This window comes from Colias philodice, chromosome 23, assembly GCF_061535455.1.
Source record: "Colias philodice isolate Cphi_HAF_F1 chromosome 23, ilColPhil1 Martin Lab GWU primary, whole genome shotgun sequence".
NCBI classification, from domain to species: Eukaryota; Metazoa; Arthropoda; class Insecta; order Lepidoptera; family Pieridae; genus Colias; species Colias philodice.
The window spans coordinates 288,297-313,034 of record NC_143108.1 but is presented as its reverse complement, the minus strand read 5'-3'; the positions used below and the strand labels follow the sequence as shown (position 1 = coordinate 313,034).

Here is a 24,738-nt window from a genome sequence, read left to right as displayed (position 1 = left end):
GGTCCGCCCCGGCTTCGCCCGTGGTACATATTTCGCAATAAAAGGTAGCCTATGTTCTTTCTGAGGGTCTAAAGATTATCTGTGTCAAATTTCATCAAAAACCGGTCCAATAGTTTATGAGCCTATTCATTACAATCAAACAAACAAAGTTTTCCTCTTTATAATATTAGTGTAGATTAGTGTAGATATACGAAGTCCAAAACTTTTAAATATTTCTTTACAATTTTATATTATGATGTACAGAAAGACATACGACAGAATTTAATACTTCCAGAAGCATGTTTTAAAAATAGCCATTTTAAGTAACATCTACCACCATCAAACAACTTTTAATACAAATTTTGTTTATAAACAAGCATTTTCAATATAAACATTCATTACATAGATTGTATTGAAAACTGTTATTACAAACAGACATATCAATTTTAATTATTTGTAAAGGTAAACTATGATTTATATTAAAATTGGAACTGCACGTAAATTACAACCCAGTTCATTTTCAAGCGTAATGAGAAGTACGGTTAGCAAATAAACGCAACATCCATTTATAATTAATTTGAATAAATTACTCGACTCCTATCCTATTTGATGTTGAGTTTCCAGTATCGTTTCAAATGCTTAAGTGTTAAGCATTTACTGCTTAGTAACACGAATCGTGCATCAAACAGTATCAAATGAAAACATTGAAATGTCACAACAAGTATATAAACTTGATACAAAAACACACACACACACATGAACACACTTTCTTGTTAACTTATGCAAATCTGAATTCATTTTGAACTAAACTAAAATTAAAAGCTAAAATAATAATGTATCGTAAGATATTTAATTTCATTTGATAATACACACAAAAACAAACCCTTTTTTGGAGTGCTTTACTTATTTATTATACACGTAGTATATTATTATTAGTCTGCGATTATACTCTTTACAAATGCACACACACATACACAAAAAGTAGTGATGAACGGAAGCTGGGAGGTAGAGGACCTAGAGGGCTATCCGAATCACCCCCATGAATGTTATGCGATTTTTCGTATTTTCGGAGTTATGACGTTTTTTTCAATTTTTCTCCTATCGCCGAGTACGACGATTTTTTCACTCATGGTGACGTCAATTGTTGCGCTAGATGCTTGATTTTTTTTTGTTTGCTAAGCTGAAAGATAAGCCAATTCAGTATGGTAACATTTACTGGATGGATCTTCGAATGGAATAAAAAAAAGAATAAAATGCCAAGAAAGATAAAATTACTCAGTATGTTCACCACTTCAAGGGCCCGTAAAAAAATAAAATCACATAAAAAAAACGTGCCCGGGTGACGTATCTATACTTTAAAAAAATCATTGCAAGCGTTCCTACAGCTACATGATATTTCATAGCGTTACAGCCGTCCTCTACCTCCCAGCTTCCGTTCATCACTACTTTTTGGGACACCCTGTATAAGGTACCTACAGTAATTCGATTCAAAGATTCGAAACAGATGTAAAAAAATAATCTTCTTGCATTTGTTCTCCCGCCAAGTTGCCTGGTAGTGACTGCTGTTTAGCAATAAGGCCGCTTTACTACTTCTATTAATTGCATACTATTGTTTTCTCATATTTTGTTCAATAAAGAATTATAAATAAATAAATAAAAATAACTTCGAAAAAAATGTTATATTTTGAGAAATAAATTTCCTGAACCTTAAATTAAATAATATACACCACAGCAAACAATCGTTTCGATTAAAAACTTACTCCCGTAAAATCTGACTGTAAAAAAACTGCACGCAGTTCCTCCGCGAACCAAATTAAAAACAAATCTGTCAATCATATCTGTCACAACATCTACCATGTGTTTATAAGCTCTTACCTTTCTTGGCAATAAATAAATTAATAGTGAGTATAAAATCGTAAAAATGAAGTTCATGGACAGATTACCAACAGTGATCAGCTGTTGCTTCTGCTGTTTCTTGAGAGCTGGCACAGTTATGATTGCCTTGTTCTGTTTTGTAAGTTAATTTTCTATTAGTAGTAGCTGAATCAATGTCGTGTTTTGCACGCCTCATAAGCGAAGCGTTGAGGTGGGTACTACTGTCACTTCGCGCAAAACATCTGATTTTTCAAACTTAAAATGTCTTTATGTATCATACATTGCACTTGTAAGATAATACATACACACACATATTAAGAAAAAACACTATTTTTAACGTTCATGATATTTTTGATGTCATTTTTGTTATTTAAACTAGTTAAAAAACAGTTTAAAAAAGTTCTGTCTTGGACGTCCGTGTGTCTGTATGTGCGGATCCTTTTTCTTGTTAACACGATAGCGACCGAAATACTTTACTAATCGAGTCGTTTTTTTTCTCTTACGCTTGAGTATGCTCAGGAATAGAACCCTTTCATTTTTCAGGGTCTGATTCGATGTGGTTTAATTGTTATTAAATAAACAAAAATAATAATTAAAAAATATTTATTAAAAAAAAAATTATGAGGCGTGCACTTTTGGATTTTCCAAATTATACTTAATTTTGTATTGCAACATACGCAAGCAATATATGTATATAATAGTCCTATCTATCCGCGCTTTATAAGAAACTTTACAAATAATATATTAAAAGCTTCCTCAAGAACCACTCTATCTATTAAAAAAAGCTTCATGAAAATCTGTTGCGTAGTTTTTGATGATTTAAGCGTACATAGAGACGGACAGACAGCGACTTTGTTTATACATGTAATGAAGTGATTAAGTATGCACTAGAACAACTAGACCAATTTTGATGAAATTTCAAGTGTTGTTGTTTCAAAAACATTTGCAGGGACAGCTTGTAAAACTATTTTAAATATGAGATTATATTTTGCTTTCACAATTACCGAGTTAAATTCATTCTCTTTGATTTGACTTTAATTAAAGATCAAAGGTCAAACGTGCGGCAGTTTTAAATCCCCAAGGAGTCGAAATGGGGGATGGAAATTTGTGTGGGAATTTTATTTTGTTTTTTCTTGTACTGTGCTATAAATAAAAATGTTATTTTTGTTTCGTAAACACAATTGGAACTGGAAAAATCCAGTTGATTGCTATGAACAGTATCAGTGGTATTGTTTTTCAATTAATACAAATCGTTAAGGTACCTATACAAGTTTTTATTAAGGTTTAAGATTTCAGTTTTTACGCCAGATCGTAATTTCCTTCCTTAATTTAATAATTCAGTTTCAGCAATGTTTTTAAATGCTTCATTCAATAAACCAACTTAAAAGAAAGTCTACCTACCTATCTTTGTATAAAGAAGCATTAAGATCAAACGAGCGAATGCTCATTCTAACCCCACTATGTCAAATTATTTTAGTGTAAAACCGCGTAGAGTAGTCTCTCGTTGTTCCGTGCGTTCGAAAAGATTCTATGCAATGTATATAATACGTATGTATATAATATATGTAATGTATTATATATGCAATACAGAACAACACTGAATACGAGTTTTCGTTTACACTACAAGATCACAAAATGCTGTTGCTCTAGCTCTATGTTCGTTTGCTCTTCATGCACCGTTATAAATATGCCGCGAAGTTTCAATTATTTTTAAGTCAGTGTAAATCATGATCCACATTGATACAAGCTCGTCTTTACGTAGTATCTATTCTATTACAATGTTCAATTTATGTTTTACCGTAGGGTCTTCTACCAAATACTCTGTTCATAGAAGTTGATACATTCGATAAATTATTATTTGTGTTGATTAAATTTTTATTTACGTCTTAAACTAACATATCCTATGAATCTAAAAACCCACTTTATTACATGTATAATTCGGACAGATCCAAATTATATATTATCATTACCTATATTTTTTAATCTGATTATTGTAAAATTTAAATGATTTAAATATATAATATGAACTATTTTATTGCAATACCTGCATAAGGTTGCCAATATGTAAAAATGTATCTGTATGCAATAAATTGAATAAAAATTAAAAAAATTAAAATTTGAATTTGAAATTTGTCCTGCAGTTTGCCGGGCTGCTCTTCGCGCCCAACGTGAACCACACGCGCGGCTTCTGGGACATGGGCTCCGTGCTGTCGTACTACAGCACAGCGACAGAGAGCGCAGTGCAGGTGCTGCTCGGAGCCGTCTCCGTGCTGCTCTGCTTCGTCAGCGTACTGCTGGCGATCGGCGCTCTTTGTGTATGTTAACAATCCAACAACGACCTGCTGATGGTGTCGATGTTGATGTTGATTTTGCCGACTTTCACTTATAGATAGCTGATGTTATAAGAAGCTTTTTATAATGACACTAGCTGCGCCTCGCGGTTTCACCCGCGTGGCTCCGCTCCTGTTGGTCTTAGCGTGATGATATTATATATGCTATAGCCTTCCTCGATAAATGGGTAATCTAACTCTGAAAGAATTTTTCAAATCGGACCAGTAGTTCCTGTGATTAGCGCGTTCAAACAAACTAACAAACAAACTCTTCAGCTTTATAATATTAGTATAGATATAAGTATTAGTATAGATTACCATTACAAAAATCTTATCATTTTATAAAATTTCTTCTAGAACCTTCCAGCGCTGATCGAGATCTACCAATGGGGTGTTCTCTTCTACGGCTGCACGGTGTTCCTGCTGTTCGCCATCTTAGATGTCTTCTGTTTCTTCGTGCATAGCAACTGCGTGGTGGCGGGAGCCGTTCTGCTCGGCCTCATGGCGGTCATTGTCCTTTGTAAGTATACCTGGAACTTAAAACTATTAAAGGAAGTGTAGTTGAATAAATTTATGTTTAACGTTTGAATCGTTAAAGTACGAGACGAATACATACGTTTTTATGATTTTAAAAGAACAACTATGGAGTTTATTCTCGGTTCTTCTCTGTAGAGACTGCTTTCCGAACCGGTGGTAAAAATATATTTTTTCTGTATTTTGACGATTTTAAAGCGCTTCTTAACGAAGTCTAAAGTACCCGTCACGAGAAGCTATAAATTATGTAAACAAACATCTTTTACTAAGTAAACATTTTATACTGCGAGATAATAATAAATTGACCATATTCAATCGACATGAAATATAGACGGGTTATATGAAAGTAACAACCTATTTAATTTAGTCGGATCATATTTTAACGACGCAAAGCGCTATCGTTTGTGTTTCTTGGTACCGGAACGCGTCCGTCGCAGGGATTGTGAACTATCGGGACGCCATTTTGAAATAAACGCATCATTCGAGTTTCGAATGCGTACGAGTTTGTTTCATTGCTTTGCATATATCGCGGATCTGGTTGTTATTGTTAATTTTGTTATTGTTTCGTTATCACTTTTTTATTGTTGTTACTTTAATTGTTGCGTTAATTTTATTTGTTATTACGTATAATGGAGCCAGTAGCCAGTACATCTAAGGAAATAAATTCGCCACGAAAAAAACGTCAAAAGGTGCGTAATACAATTTATCTAAAATATATAATAAGTAAAAAGAAAGAGTTGTTTGTTCAAACGCGCTAATCTTTGGAAACTTAAGGTTAATATTAGAAGTAGGTTTTAAATTGTGAAGTAATTGGTTAGGTTAATTGGTATACCTGGAGATATAGCTTGAGCTTCGTGTGACAAGTGACTACCGGTGATTTTTACAGGTGATTTTTTTACTTAATAATTTATTAAATCTTAAACAAATTCATTTTTTTTGTTGGTCCAAATGTTGTGAACTCCTGAACACTTGTTTACAAAATTTATAGCTTCTCATGACGGTTACTTTAGTTGAATAAATACATGTTTGAGATTAGAATGATTTAACACTCGTTCGAAAAGCAGTCTCTACAGAGAGCAAGAAACTCAGTAGTTGCTCTTTTCAAATTAAATTAATTTTACAAAAATTATTTGAAATGATGCCAGAAAACTTTCCTGTCCGTTGTTGGACAGAATGCTATAACTTGGCTGGTTTGAAGAATGCTTTTCCGCTGATAGGACAAATTGCTTTACAAACCTTACCTCATTGATGAAAAATATTTGGCAAACGCAAGTCTTACATAATTATAATACGTTGTCTTAATTAATTTTATCTAAAAACTAGCTGTGCCTCGCGGTTTTACCCGCAGTGCTCTGCTCCTGTTGGTCTTAGCGTGATGATAATATTATATAGCCTTTCTCGATGAATGGGTTATCTAAAACCGAAAGAATTTTTCAAATCGGACCCGTAGTTCCCGAGATTAGCGCGTTCAAACAAACAAACTGTTCAGCTTTATAATATTAGTATAGATATGCATATACTACACAACTAGATCAGCTAAATAATATAATTAAATAATGTTTCAGTGACAATGTACTTCATGATCGTGGTGAACAGCCTCCGGATGTCGATGAAGTATCTCAATAATGACGAATTTGTCTTGTGATTATGTGCTGTAAATATTTTAGTAAATTTCTTTTGAAATTAAAGGCTTTTATTGTAGAGTTGCCCAATACCTAAGTGAACTTATGATGTTTGAAAAAAAGTAGTGTAATTTTTCGGAATAAATAAATAATCATTACATAGTATAAAACAAAGTCGTTTTCTGTGTCCCTAATGTCCCTTTGTATGCTTGAATCTTCAAAATTACGAAACGGATTTTGGATGGGGTTTTTTTAAATAAATAGATATATTCAAAAGGAAGGTTTAAGTATATTATTTATTAGGTTTTAGACAAAGTGGGCGAAGCCGCAAGCGATAAGCTAGTAAGATAATATAAGGCAAATAAAAAAATACAAACTTACTTTGACAATTTAATTGGAGCTTCAATATAGCTAGAAATAGTAAATAAAAACAGGAAAAACATCTTAAAAGTTTTGTTATCGTTCCCATGAGAATATATTTACTTATATTTTCCCTTTAAAGTCTATCGCAACGGAACAAATGCTCGTTGTGTGAATATTATCTCACCGAAGTCGGTAACAATGTTACTGTGTTAAACAAACTTGAATGTTTATTTAGTTATGCGAAACTGTCTGTCTGTCTATACTTCACGCCTCCACTGAACCGATTTGAATGAAATTTTGTACAAAGATAGTTTGAGACCTGAGAAAGTGTGTATTGATTTTTCACTCTTCACTGTTCATTATACCAAAACTGAATGAATAGTTCGTCAAGTCACGACTTAGTTAATTAAAAATTCGTAATTGTCTGAAACAAAGTCTGTTTTACTATCTCGTCTAATCTAATGCCTATTCAGACTTCAAAGGAGAGGAAATTGACGTTATCATTGTCACAGAACTTTTCCATTTATTATCTGTGACCTCAAGACGTCAAAGTGACAAGGGCACTGCCAACTTCCAAAATGTAGCCGTTCTTTATTTTGATTATTTAAGTGAAACATAAATTGTGATCATGTGTGAGATATTTCCCGAAGTGGATAGTTGTTGTATGGTGGTGTCGTTGCGAGTTGGGATGCTGTTCATATCTGTACTGTGTATTGTATGTAATGATATCTGCACTTCTATAGCTGAAGAGTTTTGTATGTTTGCACGTGCGAATCTCAGGAATTACTGGACCGATTTCGCATATTTTTTCCCCGTTGGATTTGTTCCTGATGTTTAAGTATCACGTTCAAATCGCTTATCACTACATAGCATAAAACAAAGTTGCTTTCGTTGTCTGTTTGTCCCAGTAAGGTGTTTTAATAATATGCTTAAATATTTAAAACTACGCAACGGATTTTGATGCGTTTTTTAAGATAGAGTGGTTCCTGAGGAAGGTTTTAGTAGGTATATAGTTTATTAAGTAGTTATATATACGTGTAATAAATATAAATAAGTGTAATATAAATGTAGATAATAAGGAAAAAATTGTATAAATTATTAGATTCAAATCCTATAATAATCTTCATATTTAACGATAAATGAACCAAATTACACTCAAATTATCCACACAAAGTTTCACACGTATAATAATAGAGATGATTATTGACCCGACTAGATAGTTTATGATTACTGAGTCATCGAAACTTTCTGAATTCCTAGCGTAGAGTCTGTAGGTAATTAAGAGTCATTACGTGTTCTTGTATGAAAGTTCATCAAATTCCACTTATTTATCGTGATTAAGTTTAATTTAGTATGCAATAAATTGTTTGATTTGATTTGATTTGAAGTTATAACATGAAAAAGCATCAAGAACAATCTCGTTAAATATTAATAATTATTCTCTTATTTCGTCGCCTAAGAAAAATAATTTAAATTGATGTAATTATTAATGTACGTGTAATATCATTTGAAACAGACATTCCTAAAGAAATTGTCAAATATATTAAGCCTTATAAAACACTGCTGGATTCGAACCTGCTATATTCAAGTTACTTTACAGATGACAGGCGTGATAACTCTCACTGTGATGGAACAGTCTTCAAACATTAATGCTAATAAAGTACAAAATGTCTCACATATACAGAGTAAGTAATTTCCTCGTAATAATATTATTTAACTTTTTAATTAGCTTCTTTTAGATGTCAAAAACTCTGTCGTAAAAGACCTTTATCTATTATTCAAACATAAAATATGTCGTGATTAAAAAAACCTATTTTTAGAATTTCATTTATTTAATAAAATGGATCTACGTCTGAACGCTATTAGTAGATAAATAATTGTAATAATTCTCCATCTTTCTTATTTTTGTAAATTCATGAAGCTGAAAAATTTGTTTGTTTGAACGCTCTAATCTAAAAAAAGAGGAATACAATATTCCTTTTAGACAGTGCGCGCACGAGCAACTTTGTCTCCGCAACTATTTTGTCTCTCCACCCATGAGCTAGTATGAAAGTGCGCGCACGTAGCGACGCAACTCCCCATACAATTGATGGGAGAGACAAAATAGTTGCGGAGACAAAGTTGCTCGTGCGCGCTAGCTCTTAGAGAGCTTCCTGTCTTTTCCCGATAATAACTAAATAGGTACCACCCACCATTGGTAGTACCCATTGCTAGCTTATTTAATCGAAATAATGCGGGTGAAACTGCGGGTCACAGATAGTGGGTAAAATAAAAATAAGAAACTGATCCATGAAGTCCTTTACCAGTTACAACTATAATACAAATAATCAAAATATTATAAAGCTGAAAAGTTTGTTTGTTTGTTTGAACACGATAATCACAAGAAATACTAGTCCGATTTCTAAAATTATTTCGGTGTTAGATAGCCTATTTATCCAGGAAGGATAGGCTAAGATATTATATATTATATATCATCACGCTAATACCAATAGGAGCGGAGCACTGCAGGTAAAACCGCGCGGCATAGCTACTTATACAATACATACAAAAACACTTAAACTTATAAAAGACAATTAATATTCCTTCCAGAACCAGAACAAGCTGTATCACAAATCGGGCTGATCATTCCGAGCGGCATTTCCACGATGGCCACTGTCTTCATTATAACCGGACTCATATTGTTGTTCGCTACCTTAATAGTAAGATAAATTATTTTCATTTGTAGCAAATAAAGAAAACATAGAGCTTTCCGCTCGTGCAGGTATTGTTAATTGCTCGTTCGTATGAAATTTATTGGAGCAGATACGTATGTCTAACTAAGAAAAATCAGGTGAGTTAAATTTTAAATAATCTGCATCGCTAGCACTAAATAACATTAACTTTAACTAAAATATTAATCTTCTACTGAATTTAAACCTTTTGAACGTAAATATGTAAGTGTGTGATTTTTTTCAATAGCGGTTTCAGTCTTTTTTGATGTTTATCTAGAACAATATAAAAAAAAATAATCTACATAGAGTCGATAAACTTGAACAAATTTTGATTCGATTTCGAGATATTTTGACTAGTTTACTATTAGTTTCAAAAATAAAACTTCACTATTTATTGTGTACGAGTCATATAAAAACAAAAAGTGTGTGTTAGGTACTATTCTAAATAATGTTTCTGGACAAATTTCAAACCTAATCCAATTTCCATCGTTGAAAATTGACTCATGAATGTTTAAACATGCGCACAAACTAACTGTATTGCGATTTTTCATCACAATAAAATGTATTTTAGCTATTTTAAAACTTTATCAACGTAGAATCGCTTTAAATTATTGAAGTCACGTATTTATCGGCTGGAGATCACTTTCAGAATTCAGACTGCTTTACTTTGCTATTTAATGATTTACTTACCTGAACTATTTTCTCTAAATACATAAATAGATTGTTTTATTTATCGCAATAAAGATTAGCTTATCAAGCTTAAAAGTAAATGATAAGGAGCAGATTTAGAATTTTAAATGTTAAAAGTCGCATCTTAATGAATTTTATTAATATTTCTTGCTTCAATTATCGTTATGGACTTACCTTACGAATTACGATAATGTACTAATTTTTCCAAATATACTTATATAATACTAGCAGTCCGCCCCGGCTTCGCCCGTGGTACATATTTACGTTTTCTCTACGTAAGAACCATCCTCGTACTTCAAGGAATATAATAAAAAAAGAATTAACGAAATCGGTTCAGCCGTTCTCAAGTTATGCGCTTACCAACACATTTTGGGATTCATTTTTATATTATAGAATAGTAGTATACAATAGTAATGCTTAAATGAATCACTATAATATATTTTTAAATCTACCACTTTTGTAACAAGAAATGATTTGATTTATCTGTGGTTTTATCGAACACTTTTTATGATGTCTCAGTGTCTTTATTGTTGTATATTTTATAAGAAAACTTCTTCTATTAAATTCCGTGTAAAATACAAAGACACGAACGTCCCGCATTGAAAAAATTGAAACACGCCTCAGGTTATTGGCTATTAAACAAACTGGACAATGAAAATCAATAAATTGTCTCGGACACTTTTTAGATATTGCATAAATCTTTAATTCAAGATATTGTAACACATTGTTACTAATTTAGTTTTCTTAAACGAGCTCCTAAAGAATTACAGAAACAAGTCAAAATCACTCTAAAATCGATACGACCTCTTAAACCAAATATTACAGCAACATTTAAAGTCATCATCTAAATTCTTAAGTACCTATTTTATAAGACCTTAATAATTAAACTTAAATTAATTTCCAATATAAGTAGTAAAGATACATTTCTAAACTGATGTATAATATGTACACAGGACGATTCTAATATAGTAATGATACATTTCTAAACTGATGTGCAGGACGACGAAGGCCTAGTGCAAGTTTTCGTCTGGTTGACCTTCCTCGCCATAGTGTTGGGTTTCGTCATGGTGTTCCTGATCGCCTGTGAGTGTCTGCTGAAACCCGTCTGCTTCCTTGCTGGGATGGACTGGCTCTCTGGGTCTATACTGCTTGTTCTGATTGTGGCTTATTTGTTCTGTAAGTTGATTATCACAGTATGTATTGTGTACTTTCAAGTGAGTGAAGGTTTTAAAAGTCTACGAATTATGTGGTATAAAATATTATATTGTAAGTTAAGTAAGTAGGTATATGTGAAGGTTAAGACGACAGCTAAGGCTGTACTGAATTGAATTTGAACAATGAAACTATTAATTTGCAAAAGTAATAAAATAAAAGGAAAATAAATTGGCTTTATATTGTCGTAACAAGTTATGTATAATGTATATTTTGTCATGTAAAATTTGATTGTTGACCAAGTATTGCGTATCTATTAACGAGATACGGTTAAAATATATATTGAAGTCCTAATCTATTATTATTACAGATAATCTGGCTAAATATGTAGCGAACATTTTAGTTCCACCACTTTTATTTTAGAAGTTTATAATAGAGGTAGATTAGAAGCTTGTTTAATCCATAGATTAAATTTGAATTTGAATTATTTGAATTTGAATTTGAATAGGTTCCCCACTCAGTCGCCCTAGGCAGTAGGCTCCATCTCCAACCACTTAGCCTCTTACACGGAGTTATTTATACACCACCGCTACGCGTCAGCTGAGCAATATAATAAAAAACATGTCTTATTACAATCCTTACAACGTACTGTCTAAATTATAAATGTTATGAGACTTGGAAAAAATAGCCGTAAGAAAAACAGCTCACAAATGACATCATTTTTCTGCCTTATGTGTTTATTTCCGAAATAAGATGAAAAGTTCAAATGTAGTCAAATATAAGTAAAGGACACATCAATACTTAATAATATAAAGCTGTAGAGTTTGTTTGTTAGAACGCGCTAATCTCAGGAACTATTAACGTATCTATAACAAACTCTTTCATCGTAGATCCCTAAAAGTGCTACCTACTCTTTTTATTACCTACATTATAAATGTGAAAGTTTGTGAGGATAGATACATGTACGTTTGTTCCTTTTTCATGAAAAATCTACTGGACGGATTTTGGGTGGAATTTTACAGTAGTGTAGGCACAGAATATATAATTTTACATCTATACTTATATTATTAAGCTGAAGAGTTTGTTTGTTTGAACGCGCTAATCTCAGGAACTAGTAGTCCGACTTGAAAAATTATTTCGGTGTTAAATAGCTCATTTATCAAGGAATGCTATAAGCTATATATTATCATCACGCTAACACCAACAGGAGCGGAGAAACGCGGGTAAAACCGCGGGGCACAGCTAGTCAGAATATGAATACTAGATTTTGCGTGTTTGTCCTCGGCTGAAAGCGCGGCATAGCTACTTTTGTATATATTGAAGTATTTCCCACTATTTATACACTAACAGGCCGAAAGCCATTACTCACAACTTGTCAATACTCCACAATAACTGACGTGATGTTATTTACACTGTGTTAGTGTGATGAAACAACTGCGACGGGAAATCGAATTAAACTTTCGTTTTATGGTAATTAGTGTTTAATTAAGTGCTTTAAAATAAACGGAATGTATTTATCTCTGTGCTAGCTCATCTCTCAATGACCTTGACCGCCTCCTTGGTACAGTGGTTGACGCGTGAGCGTAGAACCGAGGGGTCCTGGGTTCGATACCCGGTGGAGACGAAGAAAAAAAATGTCTTGGTCTGGCAGGACACAGAAAGCTGATCACCTACTTGTCCCAAAAAAAATCGATCAGTGAAACAGATGTATGAATAATACATCTGCCCCTTACCCCACTAGGGGACACGGGACTTCACTTCTATCTCTCAAATATTATGAGAAAGGTACAAACCGATCGTGAATTAACGTATTTTGATAGAATATTACAAGAAGAACATAATATATTTTGTATAGAAATAATACCTACAGAATTGTTTCATTAATGTAAAGAATAATTTAAAAAGTTGAGTAGGGTTAATAAATGTTTTAAATTTTATAAAAACAAATACCTCCAAAAAACATTTAATAAATTACATAACTTTACAAAATCAACATAAATAAAAACTAAAAAGCTATCAAATGCAGATAGAACTGAACGAAACATACACATCCTGATGTATATTTGCACTTATCCCAAAATTAAAGCCCAGTAAATATACCTCTCAGATGAACTTTTGTACGTGCTATGAATTTTAGTTTGGAACTAGGGCCGAGATAAATAAAAGTCCTATCTAGCGGTTTAATATCTCATTTGTAAATGCTGAATTTACATATTATTTACGAAATTTTCAGTAATTTACAACTTTTACGTTGATTTAAACTTATGGATATGTTCTGTTTAGCTTATCTGTCAGTTAAGATGATATTATATGAATAGATATTATATTATCTAACAGTAAAACCTGTCCTGTTTATAGTAAACTAGCTTTCCACCCGCGGCTTCGCCCGCGTTTTCAAAGAAAAACCGGTTCCCGTAGGATTTCCGGGATAAAACCTATCCTTTGTCCTTTCTCGGGTCTATATCTATATGTCGTGGCCATATCGTAGATTTGTTCATTTCATGATATGATCGATCATTTCACGAAATGGTCGCATTTCATGAAATGGCCAACATAGTTTGATCAGATCGTTAAATCGTCAACGTTTCACGATTTGGCCATCCACATTTGGCCAGATCGTATAAAATATAAAGAGTCCATAAAATATTAAAATTCAGAATATTCTAAAAACTTGTTTAATGTCATTCAAGTTATTGCCGTGGCAGCGGCCGGCGAATGCTAGAAGCGAATCGTTTTTTTCAATAAAAAACAGTTAGGTTAGGTTAGGTTAGACTTTGATAAACAACGCACGAGCCGAGCGAGCAAAGCGAGCGTGCCGCGGCAGCGGCCGGCGAGTGCCAGAAGCAGAATCGCTTTTTAAAAAACAAACAATTATAATACTATAGTAGGATATATAAATATATATCCTAAAAGAAAAAATGCGTCTTAAATTATTTTATTTAAGACGCATTTTTTCTTCAATACATATAAGATATCCACATTTTCCATAGTACTCGAACCATCGTAAATTCTTTGCTATGAATTTCTTCATATTGTTATTAAACGAATTATGAAGTTTTTAACTGCGAATAATTAAATTTTCGCCAGCGGCCGCCATCTTATCACATAAACACAGAGCTTGCAGCGCCTCTACCAATGATTAATGTAACTATTTTACGATATGATCAAATAATTTTGATCATTTCATGAAAAAACCGCGCGATTAGTTGGCCATATCGTGAAACGATTTCTTATCATTGATCTGATCAAGCCACATCATGATGTGGCCAAACTAAATTGGCCATTTCACGAAATGCGACCATTTCGTGAAATGGCCAGTCATATCATGAAATGAGCAAATTTACGATATGACCACGACATATATATAAAATATCTCTATACCAAATTTCATGCAAATTGGTTCAGTAGTTAAGTCGTGATTGAGTAACAGACAGACAGACAGAGTTACTTTCGCATTTATAATATAAAGTATGGATTGTATTATCAACAAAACACGAGCAATTTGTAAGTCTTAAACTTAGTCGGGTGAGTAACAATAGCCAAACTATTTTATAATATTTTTTTTGTTTTTCTCGTTATACTGAGCAGCTAAATATTCAAAGATATACAATATTGTAAAGCTTTATTTGTACAATATTAGAAACGTTAAAAAGAAGAAATAAAGTACCTTGTTCGTTAACGAACAAGGTAGGTACTTTATTTCTTCTTTTTGTTAGTTAGTTGACTTAAGTCAACTAATTCTTTATAAATTATAAAACAAAAATACTGAAATATTCCAGAACAAAAACCTATTTCGGTCCCAAAATAATCCGGGTAACCCACCAACACTTGATGTTTTAATCATTCAGAAGCGGGAATGTTCCCTTAAAACGCTCGCTTTAAAGAATAAAGAAGCATATTGCGTCACTCACAAATGTATTGTAGATTTGCTTTTACCAGGATGCCTGGCAGAGATTGTTGTGTAGTAATAAGGCCGCCTTATGTGCAAAATTTGTTATATTACTTTTTATAAGATGTTTTTTTCCTTCTTCTTCTTAATGAAGTATCCTTATAAATGCGAAAGTTCGCTAGGATAGATTGACGTTTGTGTATACGCTTGTTACTCTTTTACAAAAAACTACTGGATAGATTTGGATAAAACTTTACAGTCATAAAGTTTCTACATCAGAATAAGACATGAACTATAGAAATAACTTGCAGGTGAAAACCCGCAATATAAAGTATCCACATAGTATAAATAAATTTTAATACAGATTATTATAAATAAAAAAATATATATATATTATTTCAGTATGGGTGTACTTCATCAGCGTCGCAAACAGCTACGTTATCAGTACGTCGGGTTGATTCAATATTCGGGCTCGCTCGACCGAAAGTGATTGGATTATCGCGGACCTAATTGTGTAAACATTGTGCCATATGCTGATGGAGGACGGGAATTTATTGTATTAAAGTTTACCTTGAATTTGGCTTTTATTTCATTTGTTACGTATGTGAATTTACGATTGATGGGTTTAGCTTCTGTTGTTTTATCTGTTCATTGGATTGAACTGAGGAGCTCTTATTCGTAAGTTAATTCATATTTATTTCCAACTCAAACATTTATTTATCAATAGGATAGGATTTATTTATGAAAATACATATAATATGTTTGCAGATTTATCATATTTATTGAATACACGTGTATTTGAATTGTAAATAACTGACTTTATGAATGTGAACATGAAAACAGTGTAAGGAAAAAGAAAGAGTGGTCTGACTCTTCCAGTTTCATAAATATTTATTAGTTTGTCACTTCATTTTATGAACTCAGTAATAGCAGGATTTAGATAAAATTTTATGGTAATGGCAGTTTGTATGGGAAACGACTATGGCGTGATAACTTAAGGTGCGTAGAAGTAAAAGTATATGAATTTTATCATATTTACACTCATATTATAAAGTTGAAGAGTTTGTTTGTTCGGTTACATACTAAAATAATAGTAATAAAATATTTCAGTGTTAGATAGCCCATTTATTAGGAAGGCTATCATCACGTTTAGACGCGGAGGAATGCGGTAAAACCCGCGGGGCACAGCTAGTGATTTGAAACGAATAATATTTCTTTCAATACCAAAAATTACTATTGTTCTAGTCATTCGACATTAATTTATCAATAGTCGGAACCACAGAATAATTAATAGTAGCTTACAGAACCTTGAAGAAGGTCATTGACTCCTTTTAAATATGAAATAAATAGCCACGATACAATACATTCGCATAACTGATAAACAATGGTGATAAATATTCAAACCGTTAAGCCGATCCAATGGGGATTATTGGACATTACAATACACCATTTAACATATAAGAATATAATATTATATGTAGGTACATAGGTTTATGATCCTTTTAATGGTTCTCGTTTATCGTATAGGGATTACATCTGGATTGTGTTAAGCTTACAGCAATAAAAAATATGCACATTTTGAAAGTGTGGCAAAAAAAAAATTTTTAGCTCTACTAATTATCTTAATATGTAGTTTTAGTTAACTTATTAGAAAGAGGAAAGAAAGGAAAAGTATTTATTGTCAGAATCATTTAATACAATACAATCACAACTAAAATTAAAGGTACAAAAATGTAATTTATAAAAATGAAATGTACGCTATTAGGTACGTAAAATTAATTTTAAAGTGACTTCTTTATGAGCGTTGAGAGTAATATTTCAAGGTCGTCATGCCTCATGGAGTAAAGCGACGATGTTGGCATCATTGAATCTTGCCAAAAAAAGTTTCACTTCTAACACGTGAGCTCGGCACACAAGGTCACAAGCTCTTTTTTATTATATGCGGTGTTCTATCGTGTTGAATATCTATTAGTGCCTTGTTGCGTATAGCGCCTGGAATCATGGAATGGTTGATTACTTATATATGATAGCTCCTCCCATAGAAAGCAAAGCAATGATATTATACGTAAAAAGGTGTAGATAGATTATTGGAGATAGATTTAAATGTTTATTTATTATAATATGTGTAGGTTTATTTCCTACTCATAGCACAGTGAACTGCAGCAGGGCCACAAGCAGGGTGGTGATGAGCGGCAGCAGGCCGAGGATCGTGTGCGCGTTGAGGTACCACATGCCGTACACGGTGAACGTCGGGGGGCGGTGTTGTATTGTTTTCAATATCTTTAGTGCCTTGTTGCGTATGGCGCCTGAAATATATTGCTATTATTAATTACTGACTTGATTATAAATCATTGATATTATACGTAACAAGATATTAATAAATTAGTATTATTTATAAATAATGAGTTCACATATCTTATATATAAAATACTCGTGTCACAATGTTAGTCTGCATACTCCTCCGAAACGGGTGGACCGATTCTCATGAAATTTTCTGTGCAGATCGGGTAAGTCTGAGAATCGGCCAACATCTATTTTTCATATGTACCACGGGCGAAGCCGGGGCGGACCGCTAGTTATAATATAATACTATACTAGTAGGTACACAGACTAAAAAATAAATAAAAAAGAGCGTATGTGCCGAGCACACGTGTCAGAAGTGAAATTTATTTGGCAGGATTCAAAGATACCAAAAAGGCGATAAGCCTACTCCAGACGGGATGGTATTTCCATGACGCAACCTTCAAAACTCTCAACGCGCCTTAAGAAGTTTCACTTCCAAAAACAATCTTCAACTCTCTTTACATGTATAACCTGATCAAAATAAGCTTGAGATTTAATATATTTATTTTATCGTAACCGACTAGATATCATGCGAAGAAATCTTAATCGAAAAACGCTTCCTGAAACTGAAAAGTAAATCTCGACAATTGGCAGGAAACTTGAGATAAAAAGGGTTCGAACGTATCTTTTAGCTAAGCTATGTGTTAGAAAGGATATACTTCCATTGCTATTATATCTTACTAGTATAATAAATCCGGAAGTTTTGTATATGTTTGTTACACTTTCACGGGAAAACCACTGAATGGATTTTGATGATACTCTGCCTGTCTGTATAAAAATCAACGTCAAATTTGTTAATAGAAAGGATATACTTCCATTGCTATTATATCTTACTAGTATAATAAATCCGGAAGTTTTGTATATGTTTGTTACACTTTCACGGGAAAACCACTGAATGGATTTTGATGATACTCTGTCTGTCTGTATAAAAATCAACGTCAAATTTGTTAATAAGCCCGTGATCAAGGCACGCAGAGCTGTGTACCACGATCAGCAGGAGATCATCAGTATACCTTCATGGTACCGCGCCAGAACTGTGAGGCACAAGTGCCTGGTCCTCTTCACTTCCCCCTGCAGCAGCTCGCAGCGCACGCACAGTCGTATCGCTATCAGCACATTGAGGAACATAATCAGCAGGAGATCTGTGAAGTCGACTATGGAGTACGTCTGAAAAAATAAGTCACAAAGTCATTATTTAATTAAAATAATATACTTACAACCCAACAAACAATTATGCGTTGGTTGCAGGCTATTTTAATGTTTAAGGTACTACTATTGATTTATAATGGATTCAGTTATCATTAAAGGTGGTTCAGTACACTTATTAAATAAGTTCAGCTCTTCAAGTTGCATTACAACTGTAAATAACGAATCACAATTTCCTTAGTAGTTAGTGTAGTATCAGTGGCTGCGTATATACTTAAGACGTTAAAGCTTGTTTCTGCTTACAACGTTAAAACCTGTTGAAAGATCTTCATTAACTCTCTTTAACTCTTATTGCTACAAATCTGCTATAACGGAGTTGCTTTTAGATCATAAGACTTTATTTCAACTTCAGTAACGTTAGCGGTTCTGCAAGGGAGTTAATTAAGAGTGTAGTAACACCAAACTCTACATACGTTGTATAACCCTTATATACAGTTTACGCCTGTTATACTAAAGGCAATCATAGGTTAAATAGTTACAGTGGTGTTGTACGATCCTTATATAAAAGGTTTTGGTGTAAGATGAATTACTTGTAACTCTGTAAAAACACCATTAAATGTTTCGAACGCTTAAAGAGTTTATGCATAACCTAACCTCAAATTCTGAAAACATTTATCGAACTGAGCTCGTGACAATATTTTTGTGTATCTTTTGTGTTTGTGAATGTATGAACTGTAAGCTGTGCATTTTCTTTAAAATGAAACCTGCGCCTGGGGTGACTTGAAGATTAGGGGTTTCATTACTTTGTAAGGAACCCTAATCCAAACATGTATAAATAAAGCTAAAATCAGTATTTTAGTCTCCACAGCAGGTAAATGTCTTCGATAAGTGTATAATTCCTCTCTTATATCAACCCAAGACCGTATAATACTCTTTACCACCGGCGTTGTAGTTCATCAAGTGTCATAATTGATTTAAGGGAAGACTGTAACTTTAAGAAAAAATCGCCATTTTGATTACTTTCTGTAAACATAACCTAAAAATTTATTGGTACAAAATCACTTTCTAATAACGATATATTTACATTTTTCTAATTATTTTACTTAGTTTTATGTATATAATCACTAATAAAACCTAGCAACACTTGAAAATGACGTTTAAAACTATTTTAGGTTATTTGCATTTTCAAATGTTATCCTTTTATTCCTCTAATTCATAATTTTTTGAGGGCGCGTTAAAATTGAGATGAGAAACACGATACACTATCACAGTAAACTGGCAAGCGCACTAATAATTAACTTAATACTTCAAAAATACTTTAAATCCACATCATACATTTTGTGATGAGAATATTGCAATGTCGGCATACTGTCGGCAGATAAACGAAGCACTCATTTGGACAAATAATAACTTAATAGAATTCTTTTTACTTTAAAGCTTTTACAATCTGATTTTGACACAGAAAACTTTTCAAATGACTTATAAGGTATCAACGTACCGGTCTTAGTTCTAACTAACACCACTATAGATATGTTATATAACTCTAGGTTTCAACTTAACTCCATTCTAAAGGCGCTATAAAGTTTCAAACTAAAATTGACGTTCTTGTAACACCTCTTACACACTTCAACTAAAGGCTTTGTAGAACCACTATATAGGGATTCATACAGGCTTAGCCTGCAAAATTTTGTGCCAAAATCGAGGGTATAAAGGTGTTATTACACTCTATAACTCTCTTATAAGAAATACGCTACCTCTTAAATATCTAAGTAGAACCGAAATACATGTCTAATAAAGCTTGTCTTAACGCATAATTGTTTGTTGGGAAATCATTACTACTATAAATTCGTTAGGTACATCGAAAACAACCTACAATTTCTTGATATTAGTGTAAATAGGTAGACTTTTATCAAAATATTTAACCAGTAAGAAGCTTGGGCAGACAGGAAGTAATAAAACTTTAAATAAGAGCTAGAATATTATCTATGGAAATAGCTGACTCGGCAGACTTGTTCCTGCCATCGCGGAAACTTAAATTTCCTGATTTTCACTGCAACTATATTTATAATTTATTTTTCCTATTGTAAACTTTATTACACTATATTACGGAGTGGCAGACAACCAAAGCTCGACTGCCAAGTGCCAATTCAGTCGGCAACGGTGCGAAACATACCTAAACTTCGGATTGAAACCCCCTGCTCAAACTTATAAACTCACCCCTTTTTGTGCAGCCAAAATATTGATTTCGAAAATCATCAGCGTATTAAGAAAGCAGTTGCAGAAAAATAGAAAAATCTGAAATATTAAACGGCTTTATTAATATCTCTCACATCAAGTATCAATTAGTATTAACTAACATTATTTCAAAGATAGAGTTGGGGGAGAAGAAATTTTGTATTTTGTTTATTTGATAAAAAGCTCTCTTTTCAGTTATAAATTACAGAAACACGGAGTCGTAATTTATTTCTATATTAAAAGTAACTTTAATAACGCAAAATAAGAAGTAATTAAGTTCCTCACTTGAAATCTATAATGATTCTGGAACGCTTCATATGCATCGAAAAGGGCAGTTACAAATGCATCAACGCAGCTTGTTTCAAACCTATGTGACTCCCAGGCCATCTGACACATGTCCTTCTTTGTTACATCAAACCTATTCAGTCTCCGCCCCTTCTCAACCAGTGGACCATTCAAAAAATTCATTAACACAGCATTTATAAAACGCATTCGAAGCGAAAAGTACTTAATTAGATTAGCACAGTGCAACCACGCTATGGTACAACTAGCTGCCACGTAGAATAGAACCAAGAACCCGGCCACCATAAAAACATCCCAGAAATTAACATAGACACATACTAGTGAAAGAATACCAAAGCTAAAACACACCGAAACAATATTATGCACGTACATTAAACTGTACATCAAATTATGCCGATCTATTTTCATCAAACGATCGATTTCTTGAAGTTGCACATAAAATTTTGTGTTCGAGTCATTGTTGATGAATCTCAAATGAATCGAGTTTAAACAAAATACGATATAGTATATAAACGTGGTGGCTATCGTGAGGTAGTATATGTCTTTGTGGAAATAAAACTTTCCGTAGAATGTGATAACTACGTATGTAGTTATGGGTAATGCTGAAATTACTGTTATTAAAGTGTACATTTTTTGTGCGGTAGTGGGAGGCGTGACGAATTTATCCCTGATATTAATACGGCATATTCCGAGGATCATTTCCACCTGGTGGAAGGGAGAGAAAGATCGCACATAGTTCTTTTCCAGAATGTCCTTGGATAGGTATTCTGGAGTGACCATTTTGTTGAAAAACTTGCAGGTTCATTGTACGATATTTTTTTGTTTTGTGTGTCGAATAGGTATCACTAAATATCGCATTTTTGGCCAAAATAACATGCACCAATAATTTTTATAAGGTCACAACCGTAAGACAGTTTTTGTGGCGATTTTCCTATATTTTCCGAAGAATATTTTTAATATTACACACAAATAAAATTGATCTACGTGTTCAAATAATATACGTGTTGTCACGTGACCACCATTTTTGTACTAAAACAGAAAGTGAAAATAGTGAGTGCTAATAATGCTTATTGAAGGTGAAATATAATTATTTTAATATAGTAATGGCGAAACGACTATTGGTTATTATACCCTTTAGTTTCTGTGATCTGTGGTTATTACTAAAATTGTTCCTGTTCTTTTGATCCATGAATATATTATTACCTGGAATAAGCATAAGTACTTCAGCAAACAAAGGCCCTAAACTTACAAGTTTTGAAGAATAGCGATAGCATATACTTTTTATTAAATTTTAAAATAAAAAATTAAAGATCTTGAAATAATATGATTATATTAATTAACTAGCTTTGCGCCCGCGGCTTTTGCCTAAAACCTAATAAATTTTATATTAAAACCTTCCTCTTGAATCACTCTATCTATTAAAAAAAACCGCATCAAAATCCGTTGCGTAGTTTTAAAGATCTAAGCATACACAGGGACTTAGGGAAATAGGGACAGAGAAAGCGACTTTGTTTTATATGTACTATGTAGTGATAGTGATAGTGATTACTTCACCCAATATTTAGCTAGAATACGAGGTAACACTAAACTGGAGAGACCTAAATTATTTTGTTATCGTTATTAATAATCTGACACATTTTGATATTTATTGAAGATAAATTTAATTGTGTATTTTTGGTATAGTGTCCATTAATGTTATTATAACAATAAATATGCAATTATATTTATATTGCAATCATGTTTTTAACAATACGTAATGAATATTGCTTTTAAGAGCTCAAATAAAGGAATAAACTTCAGTCATCCATTGTTTCATTTAGTCGGTTAGTCCATTACCCTATAATTACTCGTACCTTTTTCTATAGTAAAGTTTGTAAAAAACTCCACAAATACTAGACCGATATTGATAACTCATTCATCATTATGAAGCTACATTGGTAGCAAGTGACATACGCCAATTTTTATTCATTATATCCCACAATCTGACCGATCTCTGCTTATTACAAAAGTAATATTGTGAAAAAATGAAATAAACAATAATTATACAAGCTGCTCCTGTTGGTCTTAGCGTGATGATATAATATATAGTTTACCTTCCTCGATAAATGGGCTATCTAAAACACCGAAAGTATTTTTCAAATCGGACCAGTAGTTCCTGAGATTAGCGCGTTCAAACAAACAAACTCTTCAGCTATATAAAATTAGTATAGATTACACTACAATAATAATGTTAGTTTATTCTGTCCTGTCGCAATTTTTATTATAAAAGTTTGAAACCTAACTAAACTGCAACTCATATTTTAAACTCATAATATGAAAACTTCCTATAGTCCCAAGTTACTTAATATTTAAGTATTTCTTAAGTAGGCTGTCGCATGGTACAAGTTACGGAAAGTTACACTTAAGTTAAAAGAGGAAAAAAAGCAGCTCTTTTATAGAGTTGCATTTTAAAGGCATGCTTTAAAGTAAGAAAGATGATATTTTGCAAAGATTTTTAAAATAGTAAACCTACTCATAGAAATATCAAACAAAACATTTAAAAGTTATAATTCAAATAAGATATGATAATCCAACGAATTAAAAATTATTAAAATCTGTTCAGCCGTTCTTGAGCCATTAATGATGCTATTTACAGGTTTTACGACGGTAAAAAGTGGCCCATAGTAATCATACTGTAGCCTATCTACAGACAGAAAATATTTTTTAACAAAAAACTATACCACCTTCAAATGGTCAGAAATGGAATATGGGAACGGACTGGAACTAGCATTCAAACAAAAAAGAAATCATCAATATCGATTCACCCAATCGAAAGTTCTGAGGTAACAAACAAAAAATAAAATACAGTCGCATTGACTACTCTACTCTACTCTCATAGAGAGTACTCTACTCCTTTTAAAGTCGACAAACAAACAAACTATCACATTCATAATATTACTAAGGATTTATTTTAACTCGCCTACACTTTTCTTTTAAGCCTCCAGCTGTTGATAGCTAAAAGCATTGGCCCATTAAAGCCATGTATTATTCGGCCTACGGGGCATATCTCGTGGCTGTGCTCGTGGTGACGCTACGTGGTGACGCTACGTTATTTAGACGACATTGCAAAGTGCTTAGTGCTCATAAAATTGACATAAAACATATTTCAATATCATTTGATACGATGACACGGGTGTTACAGGTTGTTTCATTTTATGACCTGATTTGTACCTACGTAAAAAGAAAAGGTCCTGGGTTCGATTACCTTAGAACAAAAATGAAAGAAAAAAAGAACCAGCTTAGCATATTCTTCAAGATTTTTTTCAATACGAATTCATAATATTTATGAGAGAAAACTCATTATTTAAAATCATCTTCATCTGCTCTATATAGCTTGCTATATGTATACTCTAAAGTCTAAGGTATTACCAAATATCTTCACTAAATTAGGCGAAAGAGCAATTATGGAGTTTCTTGCCGGTTCTTCTCCGTAGATACTGCTTTCCGAATCGGTGGTAAATGTTAAAAATATGTAATGACGTTTCAAAAGAGCTACTAGAAGAATGGTCCGGGAGCCAGCAGCAGAT

At 32.8% G+C, this 24,738-nt stretch overlaps 3 protein-coding genes across 3 annotated transcripts; 2 read left to right on the top strand and 1 right to left on the bottom strand.

Annotated features, from left to right (window-relative positions):
- Positions 1–1,900: 1,900 nt before the first annotated feature.
- LOC149477829 (uncharacterized) lies at positions 1,901–6,363 on the top strand. The gene is made up of 4 exons (XM_089709804.1): positions 1,901–1,993; positions 3,996–4,169; positions 4,542–4,704; positions 6,284–6,363. The coding sequence occupies exons 1-4, from the start codon at positions 1,901–1,903 to the stop codon at positions 6,361–6,363; spliced, it is 510 nt and encodes a 169-aa protein (XP_089565930.1).
- A 968-nt stretch (positions 6,364–7,331) lies between these two features.
- LOC149477828 (uncharacterized) lies at positions 7,332–15,603 on the top strand. Its single transcript, XM_089709698.1, has 5 exons — positions 7,332–7,418; positions 8,304–8,388; positions 9,293–9,402; positions 11,103–11,280; positions 15,548–15,603. Exons 1-5 carry the CDS (start codon positions 7,332–7,334, stop codon positions 15,601–15,603), a joined length of 516 nt encoding a protein of 171 aa, XP_089565824.1.
- Positions 15,604–17,287: 1,684 nt separating this feature from the next.
- On the bottom strand, positions 17,288–21,958 carry LOC149477827 (uncharacterized). Its single transcript, XM_089709656.1, has 4 exons — positions 21,155–21,958; positions 20,852–20,929; positions 18,502–18,655; positions 17,288–17,451 (listed from the first exon to the last, which is right to left on the bottom strand). The coding sequence occupies exons 1-4, from the start codon at positions 21,950–21,952 to the stop codon at positions 17,288–17,290; spliced, it is 1,194 nt and encodes a 397-aa protein (XP_089565782.1). The 5' UTR covers positions 21,953–21,958.
- Positions 21,959–24,738: the final 2,780 nt, after the last annotated feature.

Bases quoted from the DNA above. Each gene is read 5' to 3' on its own strand.
- LOC149477829 (XM_089709804.1), top strand. From the start codon at position 1,901: ATGAAGTTCATGGACAGATTACCAACAGTGATCAGCTGTTGCTTCTGC. The intron at 4,170-4,541 runs GTATGTTAACAA...AATTTCTTCTAG, and splicing joins TGGCGATCGGCGCTCTTTGT to AACCTTCCAGCGCTGATCGA. The intron at 4,705-6,283 runs GTAAGTATACCT...ATAATGTTTCAG, and splicing joins CATGGCGGTCATTGTCCTTT to TGACAATGTACTTCATGATC.
- LOC149477828 (XM_089709698.1), top strand. From the start codon at position 7,332: ATGTGTGAGATATTTCCCGAAGTGGATAGTTGTTGTATGGTGGTGTCG. The intron at 8,389-9,292 runs GTAAGTAATTTC...TATTCCTTCCAG, and splicing joins AAATGTCTCACATATACAGA to AACCAGAACAAGCTGTATCA. The intron at 9,403-11,102 runs GTAAGATAAATT...ACTGATGTGCAG, and splicing joins TGTTGTTCGCTACCTTAATA to GACGACGAAGGCCTAGTGCA.
- LOC149477827 (XM_089709656.1), bottom strand. From the start codon at position 21,952: ATGGTCACTCCAGAATACCTATCCAAGGACATTCTGGAAAAGAACTAT. The intron at 18,656-20,851 runs GTGAGTTTATAA...TTATTTTTTCAG, and splicing joins TTTTGGCTGCACAAAAAGGG to ACGTACTCCATAGTCGACTT. The intron at 17,452-18,501 runs GTATACTGATGA...AATATATTTCAG, and splicing joins TCTGGCGCGGTACCATGAAG to GCGCCATACGCAACAAGGCA.